Here is a 27,397-nt window from a genome sequence, read left to right as displayed (position 1 = left end):
TGTCTAAAATGTATTATATCTTCTGAAAACGCATATTGCCCAGTGGTAGAATATCTTGGTTTTGTAATTATGTCCCCCACTATAGTAGTGGGGGACATATTGTTTTTGCCCTGTCTGTTGGTTGGTCTGTTGGTTGGTTGGTCTGTTGGTTGGTTTGCGCCAACTTTAACATTTTGCAATAACTTTTGCTATATTGAAGATAGTAACTTCATATTTGGCATGCATGTGTATCTCATGAGGCTGCACATTTTGAGTGGTGAAAGGTCAAGGTCATCCTTCAAGGTCAAAGGTCAAATATATGTGGCCAAAATCGCTCATTTTATAAATTCTTTTGCAATATAGAAGATAGCAACTTCATATTTGGCATGCATGTGTATCTCATGGAGCTGCAAATTTTGAGTGGTGAAAGGTCAAGGTCAAGGTCATCCTTCAAGGTCAGAGGTCAAATATGTGTGGCCCAAATTGCTTATTTTATTAATTCTTTTGCAATATTGAAGATAGCAACTTCATATTTGGCATGCATGTGTATCTCATGGAGCTGCACATTTTGAGTGGTGAAAGGTCAAGGTCATCCTTCAAGGTCAGAGGTCAAATATATGTGGCCCAAATCGCTTATTTTATGAATACTTTTGTTTTCTTTATTGCAATTTTAAATCTCAACTTGTTAAAATGGGGTTTAGATTGTACATAGCTCCAAAAACATTCTGTAAAATTGAATCACATAGATTAAACTGCTTAAAACTGATTTTGAGCATTTATACTAGAAGGAAATGAATCGAAACACTTATAAGAATATGCTGTACCTTGATTTATTTTTGTTTTATATTCAGTTTCCATAAGCATTCTTTAGTCTTTATGTTGTGGTCTTCTTCTCATTTTCTAGATTGTATGTATGCGGCAGTCTCTCCATTCATTGATAATATATGTAAAATATCAAAATGTAGGGCACAATCAAATATTGGATATTTGTGTTGCATGGCACATCTTAATATTTTTCATGTCAATTTTTGGTTGTTTTTAGTTATTTTCAATACCAATAGAGTATTCTTTGCACTGGGCTCTACCTCCATATGATATTTTATGTTACAAAGGTTGAATGTATTAAAGAGCATGCATGTCTTAGAATGTAATTGGTGTCCTGACTGTAGCTTGTCCTTCATTGTGCAGTTTTAAAATAACTGGCAGTCATCTATATCATAAGATTATGTATTGCGTATAACATCAATCTCTCAACCACAGCCACTCAGACTTTGTCATTATTGATATTGTGGTTATCTCCGCCATCCGTCTGTCCGTCTGTCTGTCCTGGCCACTATCTCCTCTTACACTATAAGCACTAGAACCTTGAAACTTACACACATGGTAGCTATGAGCATATGTGCGACCCTGCACTATTTTGATCTGATCCCTGGGTCAAAAGTTATGGGGGTTGGGGCGGGGCCAGGTCAGAGATTTTCACTCATTTATTATGTTATTTTACATTAACGTCGTCATTTCTACACCGATTTACTTCAAATTGATACTGAACCTCTCTTATGACAATATGGTCAATATCAACTATGCATGGCCCCATTACCAACCCTGGGGCATCCCGCCCACATAGACCACACCCACCCAAAATTGCCTTTTACTATAATTTCTTCATTTCTACACCGATTCACTTCTAATTGATACTGAAATTCTCTTATGACAATACGCTCAATCTCAACTATGCATGACAATACGGTCAATCTCAACTATGCATGGCCCCATTACCAACCCTGAGGCGCCCCACCCACATAGGCCACACCCACCCAAAATTGCCTTTTACTATAATTTCTTCATTTCTACACCGATTCACTTCTAATTGATACTGAACTTCTCTTATGACAATACGGTCAATCTCAACTATACATGGCCCAATTACCAACCCTGTGGCGCCCCGCCCAAATAGACCACACCCACACAAAATTGCCTTTTTCTATAATTTCTTCATTTCTACACCGATTCACTTCTAATTGATACTGAACTATTCTTATGACAATACGGTCAATCACAACTATGCATAGCCCCATTACCAACCCTGGGGTGCCCCGCCCACATAGGCCACACCCACACAAAATTGCCTTTTACTTAACTTCTTCATTTCTACACCGATTCACTTCTACTTAACTTCTCTTATGTCTGTCACACTTTTCTTGTCCGCTCTCTAATTCAAATAGTTTTCATCCGATCTATACCAAACTTTGTCAGAAGTTGTATCTAGACAATATCTAGGTCAAGTTCAAATATGGGTCATGCCGGGTCAAAAACTAGGTCACGGGGGTCGAAAAAAACAAATCCAAGGGAAGTAATTAGCTTTAAATGGACATAATTATCTGACCTGCCAAATTATATATATTTTGTTAAATAAATCACATCGTGGTAAAAGGTCACGGTCAAGGTCATCCTTCAAGGTCTAAGGTCAAAAATACAAGTCCAAGTGAAGTAATAAGCTTTAAAGGGAGATAGTTTTTCAATATTGAACATAGAAACTTGATATTTGGCATGCATGTGTATTTCATGGAGCTGCACATTTTGAGTGGTGAATCTACAGTCACGGTAGTGGCTTTTAATTTTTTGCTACTAAAAATAGAGATTTGTTAGAGACAATTATTTTCAAGGGAAGTAATTTATATAATTATAAGTCTCAGATTATATATTTCCTTACCAACAATTTAAGTTCTTTTCACTGTTACTGTACAGATTTTTTATTTGATTATTTATAACTCAAATGATTGATTTGTCAAAGGTTTTTTTTTTAATGATATAATTATCATTTCTTTCCTGTACTAATTTGTGAATGGTAGGGTTCATTACATACCTGTGGACTTATGTCCATAGATAATGACAAACTCTGGCTATGATCTCTTTGATAAACCACAGGCCTTGGTTGTCAGTGATGTCTGATTTGGTCATTTATGTCTGACTTGGTCATTTTTGACTGTCTACAGACCCGGCCCCCCCCCCCAACCCGGTTGGATTGGACAAAATCCAAGGGAAGAAATAAACTTTAAAGGGAGATGATTTCTATACCTGCCAAATAATAAATGGAAATTTTATTTCAAAGTGTCGCAGTAGGGGGCATTGTGTTTCTGACGAACACATCTCTTGTTTACCTTAATTTCATCTTTCATTATGAAATGTAAAAATAATTTACCAAAATTGTTAATCATGTGGATAAGGCATGTCAGTCCTTGGGCAAAGGTCAAGGTTACACTAAGGGTCAAAGGTTAAACATGTTCATGATGCAGCTTGTTAAATAATTTCAAGCATCATTAACAATTGGCATGAAATGTTGCAGACTGGCATCTAACTTTTTTGTTAAATGTGATATTGTGTTCATTAGGTTTGTGTTTTGGTTTGAACTACTGTCGAAACCCGATGGCTCGAACTCACAGGGTCCGACAACAAAAGTTCAGAATTCAAGCCAACTGATTTGTAATATCCTTTTGTTTTCTAACATGAATCTGCATTCGATTAGCATCTCCAGTTGAAGAGAAGTCATACTGACTAAACTACTGACTACTTTCTGCTTTTGAATTAACAAGAACCAAATATGTACTTAATATCTTAATTTATCAATATTTGAAAACATTTACACATTCAATCAAACAAATATAATATAATAAATGTATATTATATCAGTTCTGCAAGAAGCAACGCAGTCGTTTCAGCCATTATAATACAGCATCCACATAAAAACACAGATTTGAGGCGAAATTTCATCTGTTACTCAAATTAATTAACATTTGCATTTATGGCATGTTTTCAACAGGTGTTTTTTCAAGCGCTCCTAATTGATTATCAGCTTTATGCGACCCGAAGCGAGTTTGCGCCAAACAAACAAAAGAACATGCGGAAATTATGACCTGGACTGTGAAAATAGTTTGAGCCATCCGATAATCTGACGAAATGTATATGAATATATAGCAATTAAGAATTGGTGCTTCGAAATGAGTTCAAGCCAACTGCAAATTCTAGGCCAGCGAGTTCGAGCCATCGGGTTTCTACTGTATGCCAGTAATTAAGTTGAACTTATTATGATTAATTAGTTTAAAAGTGTTATACATAGTTTTAGTTTGCACCATAGTCATGTTTTCATATTTAGCTCACCAGAGCAGAAAGTGTTCATGGGAGCACAAAGTGCTCATGGTGAGCTGTATGGATCATTCGCCGTCTTGTTTCATGTGGCTTCAATTATCAGCCCGCAAATGCACTTGTTAGCCCCCTAAAGGCCACTTTTTTTACCCAATCAAAAAAATGTCAATCTCAAAATGAAAGTATGTCCAGAACTAGTTCACCAGTTTAAATCTTAAAAAAACCCACTTGTTATTACTCTAGAGACAACATTTATAACACAGTCTTGATAAAACTTTGTGAGAGTATTTATCATGACAATATACAGTCGAAACCCGATGGCTCAAACTCGTTGGGACCGGCAACCAAAGTTCGAGCCATCCGGAATTCGAGCCATCTGATTTCTAATAAACATTTGTTTACGAACAAGTCTGCAGTACATTTTCACATCCAGTTGAAGAGTATACATATTGCTTAAACTCCGTACTACTGCGTACTTCTTTCTGCTTTTGAATGAATAAGAACCAATTATATACTTAATTCTTGTATTTCCCAATATTTAAATTCAGTTACAAATACAATCAAACACATATCATATAGTAAATTATATCAGCACGTTTTAGCGTAGCGCATTTTCGGGTAACACAGCACTAGGAACAAAATATGCATCAGCATTATATTCACACCATATATATGAGACAGTACAACATTTGTTGATTTTTTATGCCCCCGGATCGATAGATCGGGGGTAAATTGTTTTTGGTCTGTCTGTCTGTCATTCTGTCCCAAAACTTTAATATTACAGTAAAGTTTTGCAATAACTTTTGAAATACCGTAAATTTGCAGCCATAAGTCGACCTAAAAACGCTGCCAAAATTGACTTTATAAGTCAACTCGACTTATGGATGAGGTACTAAATAAAAAAAATAGAAAAACATATTTCTGTACCGTTTTTTTAAAGTAATAAATCTCTGAAGCGGAGGAATGATGACTGTTTACGGTAAGGCCGACTCGTCTTTTACTTATATGTCCGCCGATAACAAAATATTCATGTTTACATTGGTTTTTAATTCATTAATCTTCGTAATAAGTCCAAATAAAAACATGTAAAAATAACTTCGAAAATATCAAACATTTGTGACATACGGTAAAGTGGTGAAAATTATACATGGCAATTTGTCTATTGATACATCGCCCGCTGTCTGCTAAGAACAATAGTAAATCGACTGCTGACACTTGTACCCATTTAAAGTTAATCCGTGTAAATACAAACTGTCAACAGTTGCAGGTGTCTTCATGCCACCAATTATCGCTTCTCGGCCTTTGACTAAGATCAAAGTGTAAAGTATAGTGTTAGCATCCTTTCGATCATTTGTCTTTATTGCGTCACGCCTAAAATAGTTATCCGTTAATGATATGCACAACGGTTCTGCTACAAACTACTTCTGACCAATCAAAAATAATTACTTGATCGTTGGATACGCCTTTAACCAATCGCAATTGTTCAACTTCACATGGTATATTTTTGATTGGATGAAGGTGTGGTTTCGTTGATTTATTCACAACTGTCCCACAATTTATGCATAATCGTTTCGTAAATAAATAGATCTTATCTGATTGAAGATTTCATTCATTGAATGATTATAATAAAACGCACTCACCCTGAATTATTAAAAAGTGTAATAATACATATCAAATACACAATTACTTTGGATCATCTGCTTAGTATTATCAGATAAGACGTTTTTCCAGAATGCAAAAAATATTCCTCGGGTATCTCGTGATTTACGAATATGTATATAACAGTCGAATAGCGAGCGATGCGAGTGTTGGTAAATTCACGTGTTTCACGCATAATGGCGAAAGCGTTGTTGATTATTTGAGAGCAAGTTACAATTATTTTGACCATATAATGAATTTCTGCGTTCAAGATTTTACCGAATTTTCACATCAATAGCACTAACATTTGAATACAAAAATATCTGCTCATAATATAAACACTGAAAGTTATTACGTTAAATGGTATACTAATTTTGATTTGTGAAATATATATTAAGTTCGAAATAATCAATGATATGTTATTATGATTTTGAACAATAAAATATATTTTTCGTGATAATAAATCATTGAAACGTTGAATGTTTCGTTTTAAATATATTCTAATTATTAATATCCCCAAAAATGTCAACTGTCGGTACAAAAGCCCTCAGAACCATGACTAAAACGTCACTTAAACATGTCCGAGATAAAGGAAATTTACCCCCCGACTTATGGCAGAGTCAAGGCAAAAAACCAAGTTTTTTTAGCCACATTATACCCCTCGACTTATGGCCGAGGTAGACTTATGGCCGCAAATGTACGGTATTTAACATAGCAACTTCATATTTGGCATGCATGTGTATCTCATGGAGCTGCACATTTTGAGTGGTGAAAGGTCAAGGTCAAGGTCATCCTTCAAGGTCAAAGGTAAAAAAACAAACAAAAAAAACTTTAATATTACAGTAAAGTTTTGCAATAACTTTTGAAATATTGAACATAGCAACTTCATATTTGGCATGCATGTGTATCTCATTGAGCTGCACATTTTGAGTGGTGAAAGGTCAAGGTCATCCTTCAAGGTCAAAGGTCAACAAAAAAAAGCAGCCCATTAGGGGGCATTGTGTTTCTGACAAACACATCTCATGTTTTAAAATAACATGTCAGTCTGTGTTGCGTTCCTTAGCTGTCGTCGAGAAACGAAGCTTTCTATAACATCAAGTTGAGATTGAACATGCTGTGTCCAGTTTTCGCACTCCTCAAGATAATTTCTGATAACATTAATACAAAACGTCATCTTTTACTCAAATCAATCAACGATTACGTCGATGACATGTTTGCAACTGGTGTTAATTCAATTATTGAGTGCCTTTAATAAAGAGGTCCTAATCGATTTACAGTTTATGCAACCTGAAGCGAGTTCGAGCCATCAGAACAAAAGAACGTGTGAAAATAGTCAACGGGACTGTGAAAACAGTTCGAGCCATCCGATAATTCGAGCCTCGCGAATTCGAGCCATCTGACAAAATTTTATACGAATATATAGCAATACAAAATCGGTGCTTTGATGAGAGTTCGAGCCAACCGGAAATTCGAGCCAATTGAGTTTGAGCCATCAGGTTTCGACTGTATTTGCCAAGTTTTATTCTAGGTTATGTGCATCCAAAGACTAGTTCATCAGGTCAAACTTTAGACAAAATTGTTATCACTCTAGAGGCCACATTTATGACTAAATATTTGTGAAACACGGTCCAAATGTTTATCAAGGCTTTATCAATAACTAGGCCAAGTTAGAATCTGGGTTACTTGGGTCCAAATATGTCTTCAGGTTAATTCTTAGAAAAGCATTTTTCAACATGTTAAATCTTAGAAGGACCACTGTAGAGGCCACTTTTATGAATCAATCTTGATGAAACTTTGTCAGAATGTTTATCCTGACAATATCCAAGCCAAGTGGGATTATGGGTAAGGTGCATCAAATATTCATACATGCCAGAATTTTTCAGATCAATATCGGGACATTTCATAAAAAAAATTGAGACATTTGACAAATACTCACATTTGGGTCACATTTGTTCAAAAACTGGGACTCTGGGTCTAGTTTTGAGACTTAGATTGCCTGGAACTCATGCAGCACATCATGGCCATCATGACCTTAATGTCTTTTGATCTGGTCTGTGGCTATACATTTATTTATAACTTAATTTGTAACAAAAGAACATATGTATGTGTTACTTATTGATGTTGCTAGTTTGTGTTATTTAATGCAGGTGTGTATGTTCTGGCTTATTTAATACTACAGGGCATAGTTTGAACATTATACTCCCTCACAATACAGATGCTCTTGCTTCATAACATTTAAGGCAGCAATAGACAGCAGATTTGCATCAGGTAGATATCCAACTTAGGAGGAGTGATACAAGCTAGTTTCGTAAGACTGGATTGTTTCAGCCAGAAGAAACAGGGTCCTTCTATGTACCACCCATAAGGTCTTCTATGTGGAATTTATCAAACAATTGAAATTCTTACAGCAATATGAAATTGAAGTTAATGTCACTGTTAAGCAGTCAAAATACAAACACACTGTGTTTGACTCTTTGAAAAGCAGTTTCTTGAAAATGGAAATGTTTTTGTGTTTTTTTCTGCAGTTTAGTGGTGTTAATTACTATCAGTTTAGTTGTCAATAATTTCTGCTAGTGTAAGTTGTGGTATGATGTTCAAACAGTAACCATAGTGATGTGAATTTGTATATGCCTGATACCATATACAGCTTAGTTGCCTAGGGTTTACAGCCTCTCATCAATTATGAATACTATGCCAGGCCTGGCATTCCACTATGCTTCCATTAATTATAGTCATTGACCATAGAGGATGTTAAGTGAAATTTTAAAGGTACTTCTTTGAAATAATTGCGGGACAAGGTATTTGTTTTTGGTTACAATTACAATTATAATTGGATATCTCAACTGATATCAACATTGATAAAGTCATAGCATTGACATAAATTGGTTCATGTTCTGTGAAAAAAAGTGCTGTTGTATTAACATTCATATGCATCATAGTGTCGTAGATAATTTCTTGATCACTACATGGCTATACTAATATTATGAATGAAAATATGCGTACATAAGAGCTTGTGTTATAAAAACTTTTCAAAGTTTTCGAAGGAATAAACAATTATCTACAACCTTGCAAGAAATCAAAGATTTTTCTTGACAATGATGGCCATAAATATACCAGTATACATATCAAGACAAACGTTTCATGTGGAAATATTGAGTATTTTATGAGACATCCTTTTTTTATTAATTCTTGATTTCTTTTGCCATAGTATTCATGGGAATATATGCTTTTTGAGCACTAACATTTTAGCTTGTTATTTTGATTCAAGATTAACTGTAAATTAAGACATCACCCCTCATTTGTATTATCCAAAACAGCATCTCAATTTTTAAGTACAAATATAGCTATGTGAATAGTTATCTTTGTTAAATAGTATTCATATTCTGTATGTGGGCCTCATTGTGGGATAACTGGGCTTAATGCATGTGTATAAAGTGTCATCCCATATTAGCCTGTGCAGTCAGCAAAGACTAAGCTGGAACAATAATTTCTGTCTTACACTGTATGTTCCTTTAAAAGAGCCTACCTTTAAAGGAAGAAGCCCATAAAAGCGGAAAGTGTCGTCCCTAATTTGGGATGATACATTTTCCACATGCATTTTACCCAGTTTTACCCAAAATGCAGTTTATCTGATAAGTTGGTTTCTGCATTTGTCCTCATCACATTATCTATCATCATTGAATTGAGCTTGAAACTCAATCATTTTGTACTAACCAACATGATCACAAAATGTAGAGTTCTTCTTCGTTATCCAGAATTTCATGTACATGTAGTGACCTCACATACATGGTCCTGTTTCTTTTATATAGCTCTCAGATGGGCCCGTGGCATGATGGCATAAGTTGGAATTCACCGAGTAGTATTTTCAAAAATGCTGTTCATAGCCTGTTTCAATCAATATAACAGTCTACCCTTGTTTTGTATGGCCTAAAGACACCACAGTAATTCTAATTAAAAAAAACAACAGATAGAATAATTTATAAAAAGATAGAATAATTTATAACTGAATTTTTAATTTAGAAAGTCAACTCTTTATGGAATGTTATATTTGAATGGAAAAAGGCTTAGATTTGTGCAGGAGGGATCATGGGTTGGTCAGCCTCATATTGGCTACATGTTACATTCCATACTGTGTACTTGTCATTCTTGGATTGGGATGCAGTTATTTCAAAGGTTGAGCGTGAAACTATTATATCTTTTAATTGTGTCTGTTGGGTACATTAGTTTCATGCTAGCATCTCCATCCATTAGTTGTGTAATCATTGTTGGTCTTGTTATTACAGGTTCCGATGAACGGGAAAGCGCCAAGCGGCGAAAGCAGGCAGAATATCGCCGTGAACTGCAGTTCCAGATGGAGGAAACAGCTGCTAGAAAGAAAAGGTAAACTGTCAAGGACCTAGCATTCAGTTGTGAGGTCGCTAAGAATAATGAATCCTGATTCTGGGAAACTGGGCTTAATGCATGTGCCATCACAGTGTCGACAATGATTAGCATGTGCCGTCCGCTCTTTAACCCTGATAAAAAGTTATGATAGTTGTACCCTGTACTGCCTTTCATAACTCTCAATTATTAGGGGCTTTTGTTAGAATCACTTGAATACTTATAGTTTAATGCTTATTTCTTGTAATTTCTTCAATACGTATACAGTAATGTTGAACAACTTATAAACTAATGTTAAAAAATTAAACCTCTTCAATGTCTATGCCTATGAATTTATGCTCTACTCATGAACAAATATGCAAAGGGCAATACATCTGTACACATTAAATCGAGAGTTATTTGGTATAAACTTAGCATTTGTCTTGAAGCCATTAATCATTAAATGTAGGTTTGTTAGAATACCTTCAATACTTGCAGAGTTATTCTCCACACAAGAAACAAAGTATACAAAAATATATACAGGTAAATGCAATTACTCCAAAAATACTAACGAAATAGTTGTGGTTCTTTATGGTAATTTGATGAGTAGATTTTTGGAATAGTTATAAAAGACAAGTAAATTACATTAAATTACAAGTGAGACAAGTAAATTACATGATAACATGCATGCAACTATAATATATCTTCTTGCGATTTCACAGAGAGAAAGTACAAGAGTTGCGGGTGAATGCCTCGGGCCTGTTAGACCCAGAGAAGTCATCAGGGCGTATCAGAGGCCTTGAGGGGGTGCCCGGCTCGAGTCCCCGGCGAGAGTACAAGGCCAAGGACGTCCAGGCCTACCACACCAAGTTCCTCCTTGACGACAGGTAAGATAGCGGGTCATGTAGTGGAGGGATTGTGTCATGAGGAGAGTTAATGTTTCTTCTACAGGTATTCAAATAAAACTTAGCACATGTATTCAAGTTTATTGTGTGAGGTCACTGACCAATTTCCATAAATGTGGCATGTATAATTGAGCAGAATTATGCCCCATTTGTGTACTTTTTGTAATTTTGGTGAAGTTAAACATGAAACTTTTAATATCACGTTTTCTTGCACAGGTATTTAATAGAAACTTCACACATGTGTTTGGAGTCATTGTGTGAGGTCTCTTACCAAGTTTTGTAACTCTTACCAGTCATTTAGTAGTAATATGCCCCTTGTTTTTACTTTGAAATTTGGTTAGAATAAAGTAACATTCGATTGAAAGTTCACACATGTCGTCTGGATTATCACGAGAGGTTGCAGACCAAGGCCCTTAACTCTGACCTGGAATTTAGCAAAATTATGTCCCGTATTTTAGTTTTGTAGTAAGTAAATTCAGTTCATGACGGACAGCTAAATTTTCAGATTGGGGAAATATTAATATTGCGAGGTTATTACTTTTAGGACATGGATTAAAAAATTTTAATTATTATTTTTAGTAAAAAGGAAATGCGGTGGGTAATTTGTCATTTATTTATAATCAAAATTATTGTTGTCACACCTTTCTATTGTGTTTGTTTCCTTTAGTTGTTTTGCTTATTTGGCTATAACATGTACAAAATAAAGTGGATATACTGGATTCTCCATGGATGTCTGTCATTCTAGATGTCTGTTCGTAGACATAAACTTGTCCAAACATTCTCCTAAAGTATTCAACTTAAAATATTCAAAGTTGAAGGTATTGTTACTAATGATATAAAGTTGTGCTTTTTCGATTTTATCCTCTCACATTTAACATTACAAAGGTTATTCCACATTTTTAACTTTGAAATTATACATCATGCTTCATATTACCCATCATGCTACATATTACGTCATGCGATGATTGGGGAGTATTCTATGTTATTGTTCTGACAAAATTCTACTTGTTTATGGTATCGAAGTTAGGGCCTATATTTACCAATCAGGTCTTAGACTTAAAGTTAAGACGAGACTTATAATACCATCTTTATCCTCATAAATGCTTCCACTAAGGGATAATGAAATGAAGAGACTTATAATACCATCTTTATCCTCATAAATGCTTCCACTAAGGGATAATGAAATGAAGAGACTTATAATACCATCGTTATCATCATAAATGCTTCCACTAAGAGATAATGAAATGAAGAGACTTATAATACCGTCTTTATCCTCATAAATGCTTCCACTAAGGGATAATGAAATGCATAAGTGAACAAAATAATAGCACCCGCCATTTTTTTGTCAAGGGCTAACTGAGAATTTACTAAATCATGTTTTATTTAATGATTAGATAAAGGTAACTTAGCATGAAAGAAAATGAAATAATTGTGTTTGTCAATGATTTTGGTAGAAATGTAGTTTCAGTGAACAATGGACTGATCTGTATGGGCAGTGTAAAATGCTGAATTAAGGAGTAATTAATAGGGCTTAATATAATCAACAAGTGACTAGCCATTTTCAACTTTGGAATCATTGCAGTAAAAGGGTTACAACTATTTTGTTCAACTTTCAATATTTATACGCTTGATTACATATTTACACATTCTAAATTGTAAATTAGTTTTAAAACTGCAACTTTGTGTCTCAAATTAATCAGCTTGTGAAGTCAAATACAAAGTGCAAAAAACAAACATTTCTAATCAAACTGTTTACTACCTTGTTCACACATACAGTGTTTAGCTATTTTGGTATGTTGACAACAGCCATTACTGCCTGAAAAACAATAGGGTCCTGTATTCTAGATAAACAAACAGGGAGTCTTTTATAAATGTACGGTTATTAAAATAAACTTGCCCAATGTGGTTTGTATAGCTCCCAGGAGAGTTTATTAGGATAAAGACGATACTTGCAAATATAACATAAATGTTTGTTCAAAGAAAATAAGTCAGATTGAAAACCAAGTAAGAATTAAATTTAACATGTTATTAGAACTGAACAATTTTACTGAACAAGGATACTTTATTCTTAGTTTGAAGTCTTAACAAGATTGGTGGATATGGACCTTGTTAACAAGCATGTCATTCTATTATGAATACAACAACCTACCTACTGAGTGTTTTGTGTGGCCCCTGTTACAGTCAGGAATATGATGCCCTAGGGCGTCCCTCGTGGGGTGGGGTGTATACATCCCGGCAGGGTCCGTCCCACCCCGTCAGTCAGGCAGGACTGGCTCTGGGGGGGTGGGGCAGTCTGGGACTTGGCAGGTACTCGCAGTGGCTAATGCTAGAGCTGTAAGCCTAATGCTTGCCCGTTAGTTACACATTATCATTGTAGGACATTTCATGGGTTTTCTATGATGTTATTGGTGAAATCTTGTTTTTATGTTAAGGAAGTCTGCAATATGTTTTTAGCTAACCTGAGCACAACGTGCTCATGGTGAGCTTTTGTGATCGCCTTTTGTCCGTCGTGGGTCGTCCGTTGTCAACATTTTGCCTTGTGAACGCTCTAGAGGCCACATTTATTGTCCGATCTTCATGAAACTTGGTCAGAACGTTTATCCCATTGATACCTCGACTGAGTTCGAAACTGGGTCATGCTGGGTCAAAAACTTGGTCACTAGGTAAAAAAAAAACAACCTTGTGAACACATTTGATGCCAAAACTTCATGTAACTATGTCAAAATGTTTGTCTAAATGATATGTTGGTTGAGTTAAAAAATGGTTCCGGTCCGTTGAAAAACATGGCCGCCAGGGGGCGGGGCAGTATTCCTTATATCGGCTACAGAGAAACCTTGTGAACACTCTAGAAGTCACAATTTTTGCCCAATCATCATGAAACTTGTTGGAAACATTGGTTTCATTGATATCTCGGACGAGTTCGAAAATGGTCCAGATCGGTGAAAAAACATGGCTGCCAGGGGGCGGGGCAGTTTTCTCTATATGTATGAAAACATGTGAACACTCTAGAAGTCACATTTTTGGTCCAATCTTCTAAAATTTGGTCAGAACATGTGTTTTCTGGATATGACGGTTAAGTTCGCAAATGGTTACGTTTGCTTGAAAAACATGGCTGCCAAGGGGCGGGGCATTTGTCCTTATATGGCTATATGGCTATAATAAAATATTGTTAACATTCTAGAGGCCGCATTTATTGTCTGATCTTCATGAAACTTGGTCAGAAGATTTATCCCAATAATATCTTTGACATGTTTGAAAATGATGCCGTTGGTTGAAAAACATGGCTGCCAGAGGGCGAGGCATTTTTCCTTATATGGCTATAGTAAAACCTTGTTAACACTCTAGAGTCCATATTTATTTTCTGATCTTCATGAAACTTGCTCAGAAGATTTTTTTCAATGATATCTTGGATGAGTTCAAAAATGGTAACCTTTGCTTGAAAAACATGGCTGCCAAGGGGCGGGGCATTTTCCTTATATGGCTATATATTGCTATAGTAAAATCTTGTTAACACTCTAGAGGCCACATTTATTGTCCAATCTCCATGAAACTTGGTCAGAAGATTCATTCAAAAAATATCTTGGAAGAGTTCGAAAATGATGCCGGTTGGTTGAAAAACATGGCCACCAGGGGGCGGGGTATTTTTCCTAATATGGCTATAGTAAAACCTTGTTAACACTCTAGAGGCCACATTTATTTTCCGATCTTCATGAAACTTGGTCAGAAGATTTGTCCCAAAATTATCTTGGATGAGTTTGACAATGGTAACCTTTGCTTGAAAAACATGGCTGTCAAGGGGCGGGGCATTTTTCCTTATATGGTTATAGTAAAACTTTGTTAACACTCTAGAGGCCACATTTATTGTCCGATCTTCATGAAACTTGGTCAGAAGATTCATCCCAATAATATCTTAGAAGAGTTATAAAATGATGCCCTTTGGTTGAAAAACATGGCCGCCAGGGGGCGGGGCATTTTTCCTTATATGGCTATAGTAAAACCTTGTTAACACTCTAGAGGCCACATTAATTGTCCAATCTTCATGAAATTTGGTCAGAAGATTGGTCTCAATGATATCTTGGATGAGTTCGAAAATAATTATGTTTGCTTGAAAAACATGGCTTCCAAGGGGCGGTCTTCATGAAACTTGGTCAGAAGATTTGTCCCAATAATATCTTGTTATCTCAGGTGAGCGACTTTGGGCCTTTCAGGCCCGCTTGTTTTCTGTTGTATATTTTGTTTTCAATAGGCTTTGAACTTCATGTTTACAAAGCCTTCTCCACTTTTTATGCTCCCCCAAAATTTATTTTTGGGGGAGCATATAGTTACCGCTTCGTCTTTCCCTGCGTGTGTGTGTCTTTCTGTCCGTCCGTGCACAATTTTTGTCCGGGCTATTTCTCAGCAACTAATGACCGGAATTCAATGAAACTTTATGGGAAACTTCACTACCAAGAGGAGATGTGCATATCACTACCAAGAGGAGATGTGCATATTATCAGCGGGTTCTGGTCGGATGATTTTTCACAGAGTTATGGCCCTTTGAAATTTTCTATAACAAAATTCTTGTCCCCCCCCCCCCACAACTACTGTGCCCTCAAGACGTTTCCTTTTATCTGAATATATAGTGCAATATTGGGACAAAAATTTTTTGGGGGGAGCATCACCCGTCTCCGACGGTTTCTTGTTTTCAAATTAGATATGTTTATTGATACAAAAGTAAGCACAAATTTGAAATATTTGTTGATGTTGGTGTTTTTTTTGCAAATGGGCATAAACTTCAAACTTTTCATCAAACTTCAACAACAACAGTTGTAAAGATGTTTCAAACATGTTGAACATCAGTGGAAACCCAGATGTTTGTGAACCATATTGATAAGTTAATTTTTTTTTGCTGTGTAAAGAAAATCAAACAAAACTATATGTAAAGCTTTAGATGTTATTATTTTCCTATACGTTTTTGGATTATTGAAAAAAAGACATACTAGTCATTGCTCTACAACAAGTGATAGTCTGAATTGCTATGTAGGAAAGTGTCTCAATGAAAATACCATGATTGTTGCAATTTTGCCTATTTTGTTCTATATGTTCTGTTTGTGATATGGTTCATTTTTAACAAATAAAATAACCATGCACATTGTTTCTTTATCTTGTATATTAACTATGAAATAAGATTGGTCCATTTACTTTCATGTCTTGGCAAATTGATTTTGCTGCTTTGTGCCTAAAAGTTTATTTTGCCAATTCTAGTAAAATTTGATGTGATAGCTAGAACTATTTATTGTCTCATTATACCCCCACAAACGAAGTTTAGGGGTTTATAGGAGTGAACTTGTCGGTCGGTTGGTCTGTCTGTCTGTCGGTCCGTATTAAGTGTCCGCTCTCTAATTCAAGTAGTTTTCATCGGATCTTCACCAAACTTGGTCAGAATTTGTATCTACATGATGTCTAGGCCAAGTTCAAACATGGGCCTTGTCGGGTCAAAAACTAGGTCACGGGGTCACTTAGTGCTTTTTAAACATTCAGCATGTTGTCCGTTCTCTAATTCAAGTAGTTTTCATCCGATCTTCACCAAACTTGGTCAGAAGTTGTATTTAGATGATCTTAAGGCCAAGTTCGAACATGGGCCTTGCCGGGTCAAAAACTAGGTCACGGGGTCACTTAGTGCGTTTTAAACATTCAGCATGTTGTCCGCTCTCTAATTCAAGTAGTTTTCATCCGATCTTCACCAAACTTGGTCAGAAGTTGTATCTAGATGATCTTAAGGCCAAGTTAGAACATGGGCCTTGCCGGATCAAAAACTAGGTCACGGGGTCACTTAGTATGTTTTACACATTGGGCATAGTGTCCGCTCTCTATTTCAAGTAGTTTAAATCCGATCTTCACCACACTTGGTCAGAAGTTGTAACTAGATGATGTGTAGGACAAGTTCGAACATGGGCCATGCCGGGTCAAAACTAGGTCATGAGGTCACTTAGTGTGTTTTAAACCTCACCATGTTGTCCGCTCTCTAATTCAAGTAGTTTTTATCCAATCTTCACCAAAATTGGTCAGAAGTTGTATCTAGATGATGTCTAGGTCAAGTTTGAATATGGGTCATGCCAGGTCAAAAACAAGGTCACGCGGTCACTTAGTGCTTCTAAACATCACAATGTTGTCCGCTCTCTAATTCAAGTAGTTTTCATCCAATCTTCACCAAACTTGGTCAAAAGTTGTATCTAGATGATGTCTAGTTAAAGTTTCAATATGTGTCATGCCGGGTCAAAAATAAGGTCACGGGGTATCTTAGTGCATTTTAAACCTCACCATGTTGTCCGCTCTCTAATTCAAGTAGTTTTCATCCAATCCTCACCAAACTTGGTCACAAGTTTTATCTTAATGATCTCTAGGACAAGTTTGAACATGGGCCATTCCGGGCCTAAAACTAGGTCATGGGGTCACTTAGTGCTTTTTTTAACATTCAGCAAGATCTTCACCAAACTTGGTCAGAAGTTTTATGGAAATGATCTTAAGGCCAAGTTAGAACATGGACCTTTCTGGGTCAAAAACTAGGTCAATGGGTCACTTAGTGCGTTTAAAAATTGAGCATGGTGTCCTCTGTTTTTTGTGAAGACGACATGCAAAATATAATGTGTCAATGCGGCATGTGGGGGTATTCGTCACGTCTGTGAAAAGGCTCTATTTTTTTTTTTTAAACATCCATCTTTGTTGCCTATTAACTTGAATGTGATAGTGATTTGATTTCATTTTAAAACGAAAATTATGAATTTAGATTCTTTTTAAAAAGCAGTTACATGCCTTGTGAATATAATTAGTTAATAAATATATTAATTATTTAAAAAATATTGTACATGTCTTTGTAGAAGTATTTTTTCTGAGATAGGAATGTAATTATTGTTTGTTTACATGTATGTTTGGTTTAATTTTGGGAAATTGGACCTTTCTTGTGATTACAATAATTTTATTTTGCACACTGTAAATATGCAGTTAGTGACCAATTGAACACCTGCTTGTTTTAACTTGTTCTTGTGTCTATATTGCACTATTGAACTGGCATCATGACTGCAAAATAATTCCATCTTTGTTTTGATTTTAAGTGTGTGTTTTTTTAAATAAAAAGGACTATGTTAATTTAACATTTGTTTTCCTTGGTCAATTAATCCGCCTAGTAGACTAAAAATGTTTTGCAGTCTTGTTGCTGGTGTTACTTTTGTACATTAAAATGTACTTTTTATTTTTTCATTTTATGTGAAATCCAAGAACTGCATTTTGGCTGTCTTACATAAGGGCAGTGATATTAAAGGACACAATCATTATTACCAGGATAATGTGACAATGGTTTATACATGAATGCAACAGTGTACCAGATAACTATCCAAAAATACAAACAATAGTGTGTGTTTTTAAATTAAGTACTTCAATAATGAGCTCATAGTGTATAATCCTAAAGCTGTAAATAAGATATTTATACCCCCACAAACGAAGTTTAGGGGGGTATATAGGAGTGAACTTGTCGGTCGGTCGGTCTGTCGTTCCGTTTTAAGTGTTGGCTCACTAATTCAAGTAGTTTTCATCCGATCTATACCAAACTTGGTCAAAAGTTGTATATACATGATGTCTAGGTGAAGTGCGAACATGGGCCTTGTCGGGTCAAAAACTAGGTCACGGGGTCACTTAGTGCGTTTTAAACATTCAGCATGTAGTCCGCTCTCTAATTCAAGTAGTTTTCATCCGATCTTCACCAAACTTGGTCAGAAGTTGATCTAGATGATCTTAAGGCCAAGTTTGATCATGGGCCTTGCCGGGTCAAAAACTAGGTCACGGGGTCACTTAGTGCTTTTTTTAACATTCAGCATTGTGTCCTCTCTTATTCAAGTAGTTTTCATCCGATCTTCACCAAACTTGGTCAGAAGTTTTATCTAGATGATCTGAAGGCCAAGTTCGAACATGGGCCATGCCAGATCAAAAACTAGGTCACAGGGTCACTTAGTACAATTTACACATTGAGCATGGTGTCCGCTCTCTATTTCAAGTAGTTTAAATCCGCTCTTCACCACACTTGGTCAGAAGTTGTAACTAGATGATGTGTAGGTCAAGTTGGAACATGGGCCATGCTGGGTCAAAAACTAGGTCACAGGGTCACTTAGTGTGTTTAAAACCTCACCATGTTGTCCGCACTCTAATTCAAGTAGTTTTTATCCAATCTTCACCAAAATTGGTCAAAAGTTGTATCTTGATAATGTCGAGTGCATGTTTGAATATGGGTCATGCCGGGTCAAAAACAAGGTCACGGGGTCACTTAGTGCGTTTTAAACATCACAATGTTGTCCGCTCTCTAATTCAAGTAGTTTTCATCCAATCTTCACCAAACTTGGTCAGAAGTTGTATCTAGATGATGTCTAGGTCAAGTTTGAATATGGGTCATGCCTGGTCAAAAACTAGGTCACGGGGTTTCTTAGTGCGTTTTAAACCTCACCATGTTGTCCGCTCTCTAATTCAAGTAGTTTTCATCCAATCCTCACCAAACTTGGTCACAAGTTTTATCTAAATGATCTCTAGGACAAGTTTGAACATGGGCCATTCCGGGCCTTAAACTAGGTCACGGGGTCACTTAGTGCGTTTTTTAACATTCAGCATGGTGTCCGCTCTCTAATTCAAGTAGTTTACATCCGATCTTCTCCAAACTTGGTCAGAAGTTTTATGGAGATGATCTTAAGGTCAAGTTAGAACATGGGCCTTTCTGGGTCAAAAACTAGGTTAAGGGGTTACTTAGTGCGTTTTAAAAATTGAGCATAGTGTCCCCTGTTTTTTGTGAAGACGACATGCAAAATATTATGTGTCAATGCGGCATGTGGGGGTATTTGTCACGTCTGTGACAAAGCTTTAGTATAATTAATCATGTTAGTCCTTTTCCTTAAAATACAACATAAAATATATTTGCAAAATTATTTATTTATATATAAAAAAAAAAGGAACCAAAATGCTGTTCTGGATGTCACTTAAACATTTTTACTTAGACACGCTTGCTAGTTTGTTATTGGCCCCTTTTACAGAGAGATTGAGTCTGTAGGAAGTGCCCCACCTCTTAGAGGCATATTGACCAATGGAGACAGGTAATGTTCATGCAATACAGAATAGGCAAATCAGATTTGCTGCTAATGGGTATCAATAATCCAGCATGAGGTCTTTTCTATTGGTCAGGGTTGAGGTTTATTAATTTCTATTTATTGATTGTAATTGCTTTTCAATCATTTGATTGTGTGATTTTGTACGTGGCAGTCTGTATGATATTTGTTAAGGTGTCATAAAATTAATCAAGAAAATATAAATTATCTCGTTTTCAGCGCAGACCATGATCAAAAAAACTTTTTATGTCCCCCACTATAGTAGTGGGGGACATATTGTTTTTGCCCTGTCTGTTGGTTGGTCTGTTGGTTGGTTGGTTGGTCTGCTGGTTGGTTTGCTTATGTCCCCCACTATAGTAGTGGGGGACATATTGTTTTTGCCCTGTCTGTTGGTTGGTCTGTTGGTTGGTTGGTTGGTCTGTTGGTTGGTTTGTGCCAACTTTAACATTTTGCAATAACTTTTGCTATATTTAAGATAGCAACTTCATATTTGGCATGCATGTGTATCTCATGAAGCTGCATATTTTGAGTGGTGAAAGGTCAAGGTCATCCTTCAAGGTCAGAGGTCAAATATATGTGGCCAAAATCACTCATTTTATGAATTCTTTTGCAATATTGAAGATAGCAACTTCATATTTGACATGCATGTGTATCTCATGGAGCTGCACATTTTGAAAGGTCAAGGTCATCCTTCAAGGTCAGAGGTCAAATAAATGTGGCCCAAATCGCTTATTTTATGAATACTTTTGCAATATTTAAGATAGCAACTTGATATTTGACATGCATGTGTATCTCATGGAGCTGCACATTTTGAGTGGTAAAAGGTCAAGGTCAAGGTCATCCTTCAAGGTCAGAGGTCAAATATATGTGGCCCAAATCGCTTATTTTATGAATACTTTTGCAATATTGAAGATAGCAACTTGATATTTGGCATGCATGTGTATCTCATGGAGCTGCACATTTTGAGTGGTGAAAGGTCAAGGTCATCCTTCAAGGTCAAATATATGGGTCAAAATTGCTCATGTAATGTCACTTCTGCAATATTGAAGCTAGCAATTTTATACTTGAAATGCATGTGTATCTGAAGGAGCTGCACATTTTGAGTTGTGAAGGGTCAAGGTCAAGGCCATCCTTCAAGGTCAAACGTCATATAGGGGGACATTGTGTTTCACAAACACATCTTGTTTTATTTTACACTGTAAATTAATTAGTTTGACCATGATAATGTCCATCTTAACATGATCTAACAAATTTGAATATCAGTACAAATTTGAAAATGGTGTCTCTAAACAAGTTGATGTCTTCTCATGCAAAATGTGTGATTGTAATCCATGTTTAAGTAGACTTTAAAATCTCCACATAGGAAAACTTGGTGTAATCTATGTTTGTCTAAGAACAAGTGTTTGTATATCATATCAAGATGTTTCTAATAATGTCATATTATTAGTCAAATTTGAGTAATATGGACTTGATTGTGTCAGAGCCAGTTCAACAATTTTATAGCTCCTCTTAGTTTTTTTAATGATAAACAAAACAGCTTGTCTGATGTTGCTTTTGAAAAGCATGCTTTGATGAATAGAATAACAGTTTTATTGTCTCTAGGCACAATTGATGTGACTCACCAAAAAAACTTGCTGTTAAATTATTGGATGCTTTGTCTAATATGTTCAAACAAGTTATGTAACTAATAACTTTTGCATGTCTGACAACTAAGCATATATGAAATTGGGTCAGAAAGTTCATCCAAATAACAAATCAGCTTAGTTTGAAACTGGGATGTGTAGGGTATAAAACTAGGTCAATAGGTCAAAATCAAGAAAAAGCTTGTAGACATTCTGGATGCAATATTCTTTTGCAAATCTTTATGAAACCTGGTTAGATTATTTGCCTCAATTATATCTCATGTGAGTTTACAACTGGGTTGTGTGGTACTATAAATAGTTAACAGGGTCGAATTTTATAAAAGCTTGTGAATAAGTCACCTTTTTTTGCTGCAATCATGAATCTTACTCCAGATATTTGATGGCAATATACTATAATTTCTCAGACTAGTGAGATGTGGCTAAAGTAAAAAACTCAGCAGGTCTAATTTTCAACCCTCTTGTCGTGAAACTTGCTCAGAACATTAAAAAATGTGAGAAGTGAGTATGAAATTATTTTTGGTTGTTTTGACAATTTTAAACTTCTTTTGGGCAGATTTCCTTATATGTCTCCTTTGAAACCCAGGTGCTCTGAACAGGTAAGTTCCTCGAGGTCTCTGGGGATCGCCTTATGGCTGTCAGCCCTCTTTTCTAACTTGTACTGTACGCAGCTCAAAATTTTACAAACATATAAACCAGCGTGTTAACTTGTGTGACGACATCTATTTTAATTAAGAATTTTTCAACTATTGTGGAGTTTTGAGAAAAAGATGTATTGTAGGGGCATCCATATGAATTTTTTTCAATTTCAAGTAAAAATCCGTTCAGGTACCGTCTAGCACAGGGGCCATTTTCCATTGTAGAGAAGGCAGAGGGACCCCTCAAAGCAATCCTGACTTGTAAGTTTTCCCTCTTGGCCTCTCAGAAATTATGGTGCTTTGGGTCTCTACTTTTGAGGAAACAAGAAACACTCACTTTCTCATGTATTTCAAGCCTTGTGCGTGTAATTGTTTTACCGCAGCTTTACATTTTTGTATTGGATGCAATAGTTACACACTCAACACATTGTTTGTTTGTTTAAAAACAAATGTAAATTTTGAAAGGCACTTTGTATGTTTGTATGAAAGAAATTGTTTCAAATTTGATCAATACTGTGCTATAAGATTCCCTTGCAGATTTACTTTATTTGGTGTCCTAAGCTCAGTACTTGGTCATTGTATATTTCATAAACATTTATCAGAGACAAAGTCATAATCAATGATTCTGGCGTTTGAAGCAATTGGTATCCTCTTAAAACACAAACAATTACCCAAAAATAATTTAAAATACGTAACATCTTAAATCAGTATTTTTAATAGGTCATTTATATTGTTGTATAACATCATTTCCGATTCTAAGCCAAGGTTTTAAACAAGTGAAGTGTTTCTTTCAAAGGGATCTAACTTTACATATTTGAGGGCTGTCACAGAATATGGTAGACAAAGTACATAGGTCTGTTACTGGGCTCATGATTGTTAGAAAATGTTAACTGAAATATCATCAACCATTTCGCATTTGGTGTAAAAATATAAACTATGAACTAAGAAATTCCAGAAAATTAGCCAATATTAATAGATCTGAATCTCTAGCTATAATAAATATTCTGGGACAGTCCTTATGTTCAAGTTTTGTAATTCTTTAAACTGGTAGATTATAGATAATTATAATGGTGAAAATGTGAATTTCAACCCTGCCTTTCAAGGTCTTTCTTTAAATCAATCATGTTTTGTCATTTCTTTTGTATAAACAAAAATGTTTAATTGGTTATAACTATCATGCAAAGATATCTAAAGCCCTTTGACAATATCTTAAGAAATTAGTATGAAGTAATGCTATAAATAATGACATCTTAATTTAAAAAGATAAAAATGTGAACACAATCACATATGGTCTGAAATTAAATTGCATATAGAAGATGAAATGAGATTTCATACAACAATTTGAGAGTCCAATTTATATTAACCCTTTCCCACTGAGAAGCAAAGTAAAAATGGCTATGTGCAAACAGCATAAAACCAGAACAGCCTGCGAGAACATGTAACTCGATCGCAGTCTGTTCAGGTTTTAAGTTGTTTGCTGCTCATCAGTATCTAAGGGTTGGAAATGAAGCCTTTAAAATTTGAATCTAGTAAGAAAGGTCTTAAATAAAATAAAACTTTTTATGGGACTACAAATGCATCAAAATACGTATCTAAGTGGTAAAGGGTTAAACAGAATCTTCAAATTCCTTTTGTAAATGTTGTTCTTGTCCTACAGTCCATGTAGGGGTAGGATTAGATCCTTTTCTTTACCTAGAAAGGTAGAGCCCTGAACTACCTACGCAGAGTTGCAGCTTCAATGTCAGGCCATGACAAATATCTTGTGGGTTGGTTGGTCATGTAATCATGTCTACAGCCATACTCAGTTACTTTCATAAGTATGTGCACTGGTGCTATTTAACCAGTTAACCCAGGAATACTGACCACCCTGATAGGACAGAAATACAATGAATAATTTACAGAAACCATCAAATGAACAATTCTACAGAAACCATCAGACAGGAATTCATACAAAATATCCTTCATTCCCGACTTGTGTAAATGATCAACAATTTTTCTAAAAAAACAACATTTTTTTGTACAATGATCTATCATTATATATGTTCTTAATTATAACATGATCAATGCTTATGTCTTTAAACACTATTAATAAAAACTGTGTTGTCTTAGAAATAGTAGAACATTTCTGTCTCTGTCATTGTTGGGGCACATATTGTTTTATATACATATCGGTAATTCCTAATGATGCTTCTATATTGTATAAATATATCATGTATATATTTTTTTTGATTATTTAGAAATTGTAACATGTTTGCACCACACTCCTTATCAACAACTCTAGAATACATGTATATTAGTATTACTTACAAGCGTCAATGTGTTGCTTTTGCTTTAAAGTATGAAAAATAATAATACTAATAATATATGATACAATCTGCTATGTTATTAACATATAGTGTTAAATGTATTATAATAATATTGAGAACATGATAATACTCTTGAAAACTGGTAAGAATTTCATAACTTAAATTTGTGTTAACATTTGTTCAAAATGTTGTGCATTTATTGTTTCACATTTCTGTAAGATATTATTGGTTTGTCTTGCAATTGTATTGGTTTTTTGTTTGTTTATTTATTTTTAAATAATCACGTTTTGTTTTGCCTTTTTATAAAGATTTAAGGCTTTGCAAAACCAACATTTTGCCCATAACATTTTAATATTCAAGACATGTTGTAGTTAAAGTAAAGTGCTACTGTCAGTATATATACTGATAAGACATTCCTGTTTCCTCAGTGGAGATGATCTAAGACTAGACCTGGGAGGTGGTGGGCGTGACAGAGGTCGTAGACGCGAGCGTGAGAATCCACTCTCACTAGACCCTGGCTTTATCAGCTTGCTGGAGTCACGACGTCCGGTGGGCACCGCGGCCCCACCCCCGGGACTTCTGTACCAACCCTCGTAAGTATCCAGCAGTCTGTGTCATAACAGTTTAGAGCGTTGTGACAATAATCATCCCTAGGAAAGCCAGCTGGCCCTTTCAGCATCTGTGCCCATTATTTTTTTTCTGAGTACTGTACTAAGAATGTTTCCTGCATATACAGAATTTTAAATGTAATATATATATAGAGAGATTTATATATCTATTTATACATTGTATATGTATGTTAAGGTATATCAATTTAATGATAAACTAATGTCAGTTTGGACGTAAGTTCTATGCCCATAATACACACATGAGCCTCTTGACTTCAGCATTGATGTCGGAGCATCTAACAAACGGTAATCATATCCTGTCGTAAACCTCCCGTAATACGCACTTGAAAGTTCACATTTCACTGTAAAGCATGTCAGTTTTATTATGTTTCTTGTTTGTTTTGTTAACGAGACCTGTTTTGTTGAATAATCTTTAATTGAATATTGAATTCTCAAGGAATGAGTTTTCAAGGTAAGTTGGATTGCTTCGGAACAGTGTAAGAATGTTGTGCAACTCATGCTTAGTTCTAGTATATTTATGTGGATTGTTTTCTTACTTACACATTTTTAACAAAGATAGACATTTTGAATTCATATGTCTTTAAAGTTTAAAAGAGTGATTTCAAATGGACAAAAACGAAACATTAAGTTAAATTTTAGGTGTTGGGGTCAAGTGTTTTTGGCTTGACTTTTTGAAGAAACAGGCAAACTATTTTACTTAATCTGGCATTGGGGTCCAAGCTAGGTTAAAGTTTTCTGGTTAGCTATTTTCTGGTTTGGAATGGTTAGAGGGATTTCATTCAAACTGATACAGATGTATTAGCCGTATTCAAATGACCCCATTGGAAAAGTGTGGTAATTGAAAGTTGTCCAAATTATGGGTAGTTTCATATACACATTTTCATATACATGAAAGGGGGTAATCATGTGATAGTTCAAACAGTGAAAAAAACCTGTCTCGGCATTGACAACGCCATCCTGGCCATCACATGATTATCCCCTCTGTATCTGTGCAGGTTGAAGTACTAGTATATGGTCAGCTCATTTTTAGGAGTGTCTTGGGATTTCCTTAAAGCTAAACATATTTATTTCCCATATTTAAAGGACCCCATAAGAAAAGTCTGGTTACTCTTAAATGGAAATTTGTCAAAATAAGTCCTGTTTTAAAGAAATAATTTGCATAAATACTTCAGAGACAGGTTAAATTTGTTAAGCTGTTTTCTCAGGAATGGCTTTAGGGATATCATTGAAGCATAATAAAATCCCGTTAAAATGACCTCCTAGTACCTATAGTATAATGTCAAAATTAAGAGATTTTTCACTCTTTGAGTTTTTACATAGATGCTGTTTATACAGGTTACAACTTTTCAAATTGATTTGCTGCAAACTTAATATGAAGATACATTGTATCAAGAGCCTCCCCCCCCCCACACACACACACATCCCAAGGAGATCACTCTTACATAAAATAGTAAAATGGATTTTTGCTTAAATGCTCACAAACAAATTGACTTATTGTAATGCAACTTTAAAACTGTATACATAAATGAATTCATCTTCAGACCTAAATTGACATTGCATATGGAGTGTGTGGCGTCAAGGACTTGTTGAGTAGATACAGAAAAATTGTTTTCTGCTCAAGTACTCTAGAATTAATAGAGCTATAGTAATGAACATATATTTTTTAATTCCTAACACCCGTCCCTTTAATATGCATGTATCAAGCATGAGGTAGAGGTCAAGGTCACTGTTACTCAAAATTAAAAAATGGCTTCGTTATAAGAACTCTGGAATAAATTGAGATAAACGTGCGGAATAAATTTAGGTATTGTCTACCAACATAGAAAAGTTCTATCAAAAGTTCATGTGGAATTGCAGATTTGGTGAAGGTCACTGTTACTTTTAAAAGCAAAAATAGTTCAATAAATTAAGCTGTAGTTTTTAAGCATACATAAAAATCTTATATCCAGCACTTACATGGGATTGTTGGAGGGGCCTGTAGATGTCAAGGCTATGGTCACTGAGTCATTTAATAATCGTTTTTACCCAAGAAGTTGGAAACAAA

The 27,397-nt window shown here is 35.4% G+C and overlaps 1 protein-coding gene across 7 annotated transcripts in view; it reads left to right on the top strand.

Moving 5' to 3' along the window:
• LOC127861575 (centrosome and spindle pole associated protein 1-like) overlaps positions 1-27,397 on the top strand; it is a 152,112-nt gene that overhangs the window by 63,896 nt on the left and 60,819 nt on the right. For 6 of the 7 annotated variants that reach the window (XM_052400180.1, XM_052400175.1, XM_052400178.1 and 3 more), the window contains exons 24-29: positions 10,041-10,137; positions 10,839-11,003; positions 13,203-13,328; positions 22,644-22,679; positions 25,153-25,317; positions 25,790-25,804. In XM_052400180.1, the coding sequence (XP_052256140.1) occupies positions 10,041-10,137; positions 10,839-11,003; positions 13,203-13,328; positions 22,644-22,679; positions 25,153-25,317; positions 25,790-25,804 (604 nt within the window). Of the gene's footprint in view, positions 1-10,040; positions 10,138-10,838; positions 11,004-13,202; positions 13,329-20,068; positions 20,129-22,643; positions 22,680-25,152; positions 25,318-25,789; positions 25,805-27,397 lie in introns of all 7 variants that reach the window. The other variant, XM_052400174.1, reaches the window with a different exon arrangement.

The sequence above is a fragment of the Dreissena polymorpha genome, chromosome 16, assembly GCF_020536995.1.
Source record: "Dreissena polymorpha isolate Duluth1 chromosome 16, UMN_Dpol_1.0, whole genome shotgun sequence".
Classification (NCBI taxonomy): Eukaryota; Metazoa; Mollusca; class Bivalvia; order Myida; family Dreissenidae; genus Dreissena; species Dreissena polymorpha.
The sequence above is the reverse complement of the archived record's forward strand: the minus strand, read 5'-3'. Positions and strand labels throughout refer to the sequence as shown.